The sequence below is a fragment of the Balearica regulorum genome, chromosome 3 (assembly GCF_011004875.1).
Source record: "Balearica regulorum gibbericeps isolate bBalReg1 chromosome 3, bBalReg1.pri, whole genome shotgun sequence".
Taxonomy (NCBI): domain Eukaryota; kingdom Metazoa; phylum Chordata; class Aves; order Gruiformes; family Gruidae; genus Balearica; species Balearica regulorum.
Window position 1 is genome coordinate 71,072,826 of NC_046186.1, and position 9,561 is coordinate 71,082,386.

The window sequence follows — 9,561 nt, forward strand, 5'->3', positions numbered from 1 at the left end:
CACAAAAATTTTACCTTGAATATAATGAGTTGTTCAACATTTTGTCTAGTCTTCAATTTTTTAAGTTGCCAAAGATCAAATTTGCTGAATGGTTTATCTTACTAGCCTCAGTTTAATCCCTGAGGGCAGAAAGATTAGTTGCTTGTGCCTGTTCCTCCTTTAAAAAAAAAAAAAAAAAAAAAGAGAGTATCATAACTGACTCACCATCTAATTCATAAAGTTTCTTGAGTCTCTCTTGACTCAGCTTTCTCTAGCTTTTTCTGGTTTATTTTTAAAGGCATTTCTACAAGTACATCCTTCACGTTGCTAGGTTTCAAGGGAAAAGAAATAAAGGAAGAAAACAAATCAATATTATTTTTTTTTTCAAAGACAGCTCTTTGTCAAAAGTCTAAAAGGAAATATGAAAGTAATCTTCTTCTTTTACACACATGCCAACCTTCCTTTTTCCCTAAATTTACTTTTTCATAGTTTGTGATGGACACTTTGCATACAAAACTGTGCCAGTGAGCAACAGCAAATGCTTTGTTAAGAGGAAGACTACCCAAGAAAATGAGGTGTAAATGAACTCATATGATTCATGTATCATAAAATTACAAAATTTCATTTAAGTGGTGCCTTTAATGTTCTCCTGCTTTAGAGTGTGTTCATCTGTATGCATGTGCAAGCTCTTGTGTGTCTAGTACACCAAGAGAAACAGAAACATCATTGAAATGCAGTCACCTTTGGTGCAAAGCAGCTGCTCAACAGGATATGGCAACATACATGACAGATTAAGACAAGAAGCAAATCCATGAGAAATGTGTCCAGTGTAAATTACATGAAGAGTTTAGGTTGACAAATCAGATTGGCTGGGACAGAAATATTATCACTCCTTCGTCTTGTGAACTGTGCCATCAGCTCTCTAATGACCACATGAAATCAAGACTTCAGGCTTGCTTTCTTATCCAAAACCATCCAGGCAAGATATCAATGCCTGTACAGAAAGTGTCCTTTGCACAAAGTCTGAGGAAGTCATAGAATCATAGAATCATAGAATGGTTTGGGTTGGAAGGGACCTTAAAGATCATCTAGTTCCAACCCCCCTGCCATGGGCAGGGACACTCTCCACTAGACCACGTTGCCCAAAGCCCCATCCAACCTGGCCTTGAACACTGCCAGGGATGGGGCAGCCACAGCTTCTCTGGGCAGCCTGTTCCAGTGTCTCACCACCCTCACAGTAAAGAGTTTCTTTCTAACATCTAATCTAAATTGATCCTCCTTCAGCTTAAACCCATTACCCCTTGTCCTATCACTATACTCCCTCATAAACAGTCCCTCTCCATCTTTCCTGTAGGCCCCTTCAGGTACTGGAAAGCCGTGATTAGATCTCCCTGGAGCCACCTTTTCTCCAGGCTGAACAAGCCCAGCTCTCTCAGCCTGTCCTCATAGGAGAGGTGCTCCAGCCCTCTGCTCAGCTTCGTGGCCCTCCTCTGGACTCGCTCCAACAGCTCCATGTCTCTCCTGTACTGGGGCCCCCAGAGCTGGATGCAGTACTTGCTGGTCACGCCTCTCTTGATGCAGCCCAGGACACGGTTGGCTTTCTGGGCTGCAAGCGCACACAATACAATACAAGCACACAAGTCAATACAAGCAGAAATCGAATGATTTCTTGGGATGGTGGGGACACAGCTTGGCACCAGTTGCAGATATATTTACATAATGGGCACCGGCACAGTCTGAGATTAATGGTATTTTGGAATGAGTAAGCGGGTTGTTGATTTGTAACAATATAGAAAGATGAGCCCACAAATATCATTCAAGTCCATTACCTCAAAATTGGTGATGGCAATAAAATGAGACCTTGCTATGGAAAGCTTCCTACTGCATCACTACAAACCAAAACCTCAATGAGCGTATTTGTAAAGACACAAGCAGTTTATCTCCACTTGAAGTACATGCAAGGCGAAACAGCAAGCAGTTACACTGGAGTTACCCACAAACTTTCAGGGAACAAACAAAATCTAAAGAAGATTTTAGTTCTCTGTTGGTTTGGATTTCAAACCAAATGCTTTGAAAATATTGCCAAAATTCAAATCTGACCAAGTTTGGCTTCCCGGTGTTTATGTTTAGCTGCCACAGGTGATAGAAAGACTGAATAGACTGTTAGGATAGTCCACAAGCTATCTTGGCAGATCTAACTTGTGACTGCTGTGCTACTGAAAGCCATACAAATTGTGAAAGCAAGCTATTTAGAACTGAACAGACACAAAATTAGTAGCTCTATACAGAAATGTAATTGGACTTTTAAAAAATTTCTTTGTATTTGAAAAGTGTCTGCATCATTCCAGACTTACTTCTTTGTACATTATTCTTCTTTAACTACTCCATTTTTAATACAAACACAAGGTAAATGGTATCTTTATTACCTCTAGGACTTTGCACTAAAATAATTATATTTGCACTTGAACAAAAGAGAAAAATCCCACAAAAATATATTTTCCAAGCCAAAGATTATTTTTGCTTTAAAAAATTAACCAAGTTTTATCATTTAGAGTCTAAAACATACTTAAATAGTGAACTGACAAAATTCTATCCTTTTGTCTGTTAACCTACCTTCTGCAGTAAGTAATAGTAACAACGGAAACTATTAAAAAAAAAAAAAAAAAAAAGCAGAGACAACCCAAATTATAGGCCTGGGAAATTATAAATGAAATTACTTAAATAGTTAAACTTAGCATCCAATATGAAAAAGGGCTTTTTTCAGATCAAAGAGATCTGCAGATTCCAAAAGCTATAATACGTAAATGCTAGCCACTGAAAAAGCAAAAGAAATAAATCTATCTTGTAGAGCTAGCAAATTAATACCAGGTAATTATTTTAAAATCTTTTCCTCCAGTTTTATTTTCTTTCTTTCAGCACCAGCTGAATGCTGCCAGACTGACCTGCTAGAGCTACTGGCTCCTTGGAATGTGGGTTTTTTTCCTAAAATTAATAACAAGGATTATTTTACTCTTGCAGAAGTCAAATGCTCATATCCATCCACAGTAAAGCATTGCTCAAATTTCTTCCACATTCAGCTGCAGTGTTGCCCTCCAAAAAGGGAAAAAAAAAAAAAAAATAATAATTTGGTGAGAAAAATCCATGGTCGTACTTTTAAACTATGTCTTCTTTGGGAAAAAATACTGTGTTTAAATTCTAATTGCCTATTTAGCCAGAAATGGAAACAGCCTTCTGAATTACTGAGCATAAACCTTCCTGCCAAGCCCCCACCTCCTGCAGCCAACTCACTGCGCCTCTTATACAGGGACACGTCCCAGCCTACCCCTCCCTTGGAAGGCTGAATCCAGCTGTTTCCAGCTCCAGTCTGAATTTATTCACAATAATGTCTGTTTGGTTTGGCGTCGGCAATACCTTTCAAGGTAAGTATTCACATCTCATCAAGATAAACAATATTTAAGCAAAATCATCACCTGCAGCATTTCAGCAGAAAGATTTAAAATCATCTTTCCTAACCACAAGTCATTACCTTTTGCCATTTTTTATTTCAAGTTTATATTCATATGTTAGTGTGAAAGATATTAAATGAAGTCTCTACACTTCAATGTTTGACAAGTGTATTTTATGTTTATATGTGCGTGTGTATATTTAAAAAAAAACCAACAACTTTCACTTTCACTTTTCACTTTTTCTACTTTTCATTTACTGCAAAATGATCTGATGTTTCCCTGCACCACTCACCAGGTCTCTGGTGTACAACTCCATGTACAGCGTATGGGATCGGGGCTTAATTTTTCCTGTTATCTCCAAGGGCTCCCGTCAGGCTTGCTTCTGCCTCCTCTCCTTCCACGCAACCCTTTCCACGCTCCCATACCCCTTCCTCAGCTTCTGGGGATTCCAGAGTGAGATTCGAGTAGAGCAGCACATGTAGGACCCAGCTCACATTGGCTCTGCCCCTCCACTTTCTACTTACGCTTTTCCCACAGTACTCTCACTAATTTCACTCTTAATTTTCCCATTCTCTTTCCACCAGCGTCCCCTCCCTCCACCGTGCGATGCTGTGGTGCCTGAGGACGCAGCGTAAATAAAAGATGCGGGATAAGAAACCGCTGCCAGAAGTAACTTTGGGCAGCTGTGAGGAAGAGGGGGGAAAAGACACCCTGCTCACTGTCCGCAGACGCTTGCTCGTCAGTGACGTTTCAGGTGGCGCATTAGGCGGTGCCAGCAAGACGTTCGTTCGTGGCCACCCCTCCCAATGAATGATGCGCGGCTGCACCGAGGCAGCCAAACGGCGAGGTCTGATACAGCAGTGACAGTCTCAGATTAACATCCACACGTGACTGCTGATGTCCCCACAAAGTCACAGCGCTGCCGACCTCTCCAAATTGCGGGGGGAGGGGGGAGTTCTCAGAGACTCCCAGGATTGTTACGGCTGGGAAGGACCTCGAGGTCCCCCCATCTAGCGCGACCCCCCTGCTTGCAGCAGGGTCACCTACAGCAGGCTGCTCGGGGCTGTGGCCGTTTCGGTTCTGAGTATCTCCAAGGACAGAGACTCCACAGCCTCTCTGGGCAACCTGTGCCACTGTCGGACTGTCTTCACAGTAAAAAAAAGGCAAAAAAGTTTTTCACCTTTTCTTTGCTTTTTTTTTTTTTTAATTTTAATGTTTTGTTATGTTCCTTTTCAGAAACAAAGATGACGGTATGAATGAAGTTAAGTAAATAAACTACTAGGCAAAAAAAAAAAAAAAAAAAAAATGATACCATAGATCCTGTAATTTAACTCATCGGGGGTTTTTCCACAGAGACCGGCATATTTCTTAAGCTGGGGACTCACATTCACAAGCCTTAGCCTTAAGTTGTGGGAAGTGTCAGGGAATGCAGCTCTGAGACAAGGTCTCAAAATTCCCATTACGTGCATGTCGGTATTCTGCAGACCCATGAAGCAAAAGCAAATAGGCAGCACTAGGTTAGCACTTGGTTTATCATCTAATGAACAAACATATTTTTTTAAAGCAGTATAAACAATCCTCTCTCCTGCACATGCTTTGTTTTATCAACAAACCCAACAATACAAACTTTTAAACAAAAAAGTCTGTAAGATTGTCTCCTAGATTTAATCCAGTGTGCGTAATGAGGATTGCTTTCTCTAACTGTTTAAAGATTCTCGGTCAGATATTTACACTCAGATGCTCTTGCACTTCTGACACTGCAGCAATTAAACCAACACAGAATTTTTTTTTCAGCACCTGTGATGATGAGAGGAGCTGCATTGAAAAACTAACATACCTCACCACTGTACTTCAGTGTAATCATTAAGTGAAATTTCTCTGTTCAAAATGGAATTTATTTGGGGTCGGAAGAAAGATTTCAAGCAGTCCTTCATCTATTGCCTGGTATTAGGGTATAGATCGGCAACACAGAGAAAATAAAGAAAGAAATGTGCAGTAATGGCCTCTGTAACTCCAAGTGATGCAAAACAGGGTCCAGGCTACAGGCCATGAAGGGAAATCAGGAGATTCCAGCTTATTTCATTACATCTTTTTTCACAAACACTTATCAAACTTTTATATGATATCAAGGCATATGACTTAGGGATCCAAATTTAAAATAAGCCTTTGAAACTTAGAAGTAAACTGCAAAGAAAGTACATGTAATTTGGAAGAAAGGAAAATAAAAGAAACCCAAAAGTAAAACCAAAAACAACAAAAAAACCCCCAATTAAATAGACAAGAAGTAAAACATATCTATATCCTACTATAAGGGAGAAGGATTTTTGGAAAATCGTATTTATCCAAGAAAAAAAAGTCTAGTTAAATTAGACAAAACCAATACTCAGTAGTAATTACCAGGTAAATTTTACCTGCTGAGTCTAGACACTGTCTTAAAAAATAGAAAGACAGGACTCTCACTTTGAACCAGGAAGAGCCTCTGTGATAAAAAGAAAATGACAAATCTCACCGAAGATACGATTTCAATATCATATAGTATAAGTATGGCTCAGCATTGGCTGAGATCAAAATACAGTATTTCATTCATACCAGAAAAATGATACACTGCCTCATGTACATGACTGCCCTTTATCTGAATTAAGTCCTTTCACCATTAGGTCTCAGCCAATTGGCCAAGGCACGAGCATGTGATTTCAGATCATTTTGTTTACTATTCTTCTAACTAAATGGTCGATTTTGGCTAAGGCAGGGGTCACATCATTCTTTCTCAACTGCAGCGTAGGATTTTTGATGCTGTCTATAGCACACATTAAACAAAGTACTGCTAGAGTTGAAATATTCCGTATTAAAATTAAAATGCACTTCAGGCAACATTTGGAATGCATTTGTTTTGCTTTCTGTTGCTTTTTTAGTCTTCTCAACTACATTGCAGGACACAGGGGAAAAAAAAAAAAAAGAACATAGGGAAAGTCACGATAGGAAAAAGTAAAGAATAAATCAAACCAAAAAAACCCGACTTCTGTGCATTTCCATAGGTAATACTAGGCGTGGCCGGCAAAGGTTCAGCATGAAAGCAGCGTTAAAAATTGAGTGTGAGGGACAGAAACTGCAAAAAACCAAGAGTTTTTTCTGACTTACATTGATCCCAGCAGGCTGTTGCCATTCCCTCTGCGGGGCTCTCACTGGCTGGGGGGATCACATGACACGGGGAACCGAAATAGAAAAGTCTTGGGAGCGAGGAAGCTGAACCAGAAGCACGTTTGCAAGAAAAGACGTATCGCGGGCGCAATAACACGCCCTCGGGAGCGAAAGGTGATAAATTTAGACAGGAACCTAGGCTGTACTGAAAAACAGGCAATGCCTTGAACCTTCCAGCCCGGCATCAGCCACCTTTTCAACACACAGGAAATGTTTTCTGCTATAAATCTGAGTCCGTGTCTGTACGTAACTAAACCTGGTAACTGCTCTATTAAATCTCAACAAATTACCAGACCTTAAAAGAAAATATGATCTATTGAATTTAAAAATAATTCTATTACCATTTAAAAATAAACTTCCACCGCTGGAACCATTTTCATCTTCAGGCTAAGGTTTTTAGTAGTTTGTATCTAGAGAGAAAGCAATTTTTCTAAAAGCGTGTGCTCTTAAGATAATTGGGAGAGCTGTAAACACTGACATTTGGAAGATTGCTTTCAATTCTTTTACAAGTAAAAAATATGGTTGCAGACCGATACACTAGTAAAACATGCACCGTAAATCTGCAATTATAAATAGAGAGGAGATTCAAAGAGTCTGAGGCAAAAGCTGAAGAGATGATTTAGTGACCAAACGCAAGTTCTGTACAATAATAAAATATAGTTTGATTTCAAGGCTGCTGTTTAATTATCCCAATCAGAAGAACAGCTCTTCCAGTTTTCTAAACTTGTAGAAAATAAGTTCCAGAAAAAAATACTGTTGTTTGGATTACAGGAAACACACGATACCTTTTGTAACAGTTAACTTTCTCACCATTTACTAGTTTATTGAAATTGAATTATGACAGGTTTGTGGTGTATGAAATGTCAAGCATTTCCTTGTTTCCAGCACACGTCGGACATTTACTGTAAAAGGAGGCTTTACTGAAAGATGCAAACAGCAGTATGAAGGAGACCATGATCAAGGAAAAGAGAAATACGCTGCATATGGTAACAGGACAAGGGAAAGAAATAATTTCTTGTTCTAATCCTTAAATGCAATCACCTTCACCTTGCAGTTATAAGGCAAACTATTGAAATACCCACCCTATCAATGCAAATGGCTCACAAGGATTTTTGGAGAAACAGGAGTAAAGAATGCAATGCAAAATCCCACATGGCAGACTCCCAGTGTGCAAGAAAAACACAAAGAATATGAAGAGGAGTCAAGAAACCAAATTATTGTCCTTTCAGTAAAAAAACCACAAAGATAATTTTTCTCACTAGTAAAATCTCAGATTAAATTTCAAAAAAAATTGTACATATATATCAAAATAGATACGCAATTAGAGAATATCTTCAATTAAGACAAATACTTGATATTATAAAGCCAAGATCTCTTTTATTCTACAGGATATCCCAATACTTACACTGACTTTTTCACAAAGTGAGGTACTAGTCCATGTAAACATGGTAGCATAAACAGGCTCTTCGTATCTTCCCTGTTCTTATTAACAGTTGTGAAAGGAAACACAAACGTTGACTGAAAGTAGTAGAATAGAAGAATACACCAGAGCTGTTGCCATTGATTATTTAAATATAAAGGAAATCTTTCCAAACCTACTAAATCTGAAATATTTTTTCCTGGGAAAAAAACCAAACAACAACAAACATTTTGAGATCCTTAGTGTATATTACTGTGTACGTACTTCCAAGTATTCTACCACTGTGTTCTTAGGAAAAGCTTTGTATCGCTTAAATTGTGCCATTTTGCAGATAATGTGGCAGAACTGAAGCCAATGGTAACTTCCCATTGATCACGATAAGAGACGTATTGGGGCTCTGAAATAAGTACACAAAACAGTGGATTCTGTCAAAGCTCTTTAAAAAGTGACTAAAGAAAATTGTCTTCAGCTACATACTGTTCATTGATTTAAGAAGCCTGCATGAAAAATCATCTCTTGGATCAATGTTAAATGTAACAATGACATGTTTTACCATATTTCAGAGAAGGCCTGGATAAGAGCTAATACCTTTTTCAGAGTATTCTCACTGTACATCCCAAACATACTGAAAATCATCTCAGCAACCCCCCTGTGGCCAAATGCATAGCTTATTTTATATGCTTTGTGTCATATTTCCCCACATTTTATTTTTCAGCTTGAAATTATGCAGGCTGCAAAAAACTCAAGGTGGGGGCAATGCTACGATATTCCACTGTAGATAACTCAACAGGATGGAAATGTAATCATATGGAAAAGAAACCTTACAGGCAAAGACAGTGAATCAAATGGCTAGAAGGATGCCAAAGTAGGGAGAGAAATGCACCATTGTGGGGAAAAAAGCATAGCAAGGAGGAAGTACACCATCTACCTGACAGAGTAAAGAGCCTTAGGTAAAATCAGAAGGTGTCGGTAAATCCTGGAGCTTAATACAGAGTGAGCAATAGCTGGAACAGAGTAGACCATCTGTTTACACAGCTGGAATCAGGGCATCAGGTCTGTGTGATGCTGCATGCCTGCTTCCCCCATTTTTCTGAACTCTGATGTATATACACAGTAGTGGGTTGCTTAAAGAGGCATTCATCAAATAAGGAATCTGCATTTCAGTGTTCAACTTACTTGCTCAAATACTGTCCAATATACATCTGTTATTTTATAAAATTTCTCCTGAAACTATAATAGGGACAAACATTAACATGTTGACCTGCCCTGATAGTACATTATGATTTTAAAAAAAAATCAATTCACAGTTAAAGAAAACCATTGAAAGCAGTGTGCAGTACAGTTTCACCAATTTAAATTGCTAGAAACATGTATCCCTATTTTACCTTCCTGGTAGGTTGCTTAATTCTTGACCCAGAAGAAACCAAGTCCTTTTTTTCAAGTTATGGGCTCACTTCTTTCCCAGAGGTATGACTAGATTGAACCAATTCTCTGAGAGAGTCTCTTCATAAAATAATA

At 38.8% G+C, this 9,561-nt stretch overlaps 1 protein-coding gene across 2 annotated transcripts in view; it reads right to left on the reverse strand.

Annotated features, from left to right (window-relative positions):
- The window catches only part of ESR1 (estrogen receptor 1), a 177,211-nt gene extending 170,580 nt beyond the window's left edge, over positions 1-6,631 (reverse strand). Inside the window, exon 1 of one of the 2 annotated variants that reach the window (XM_075748406.1) lies at positions 6,564-6,631. In XM_075748406.1, the coding sequence (XP_075604521.1) occupies positions 6,564-6,588 (25 nt within the window). In that variant the 5' untranslated portion in view covers positions 6,589-6,631. Of the gene's footprint in view, positions 1-3,717; positions 4,035-6,563 lie in introns of those variants that run through there. The other variant, XM_075748407.1, reaches the window with a different exon arrangement.
- Between the last annotated feature and the right edge of the window lie 2,930 nt (positions 6,632-9,561).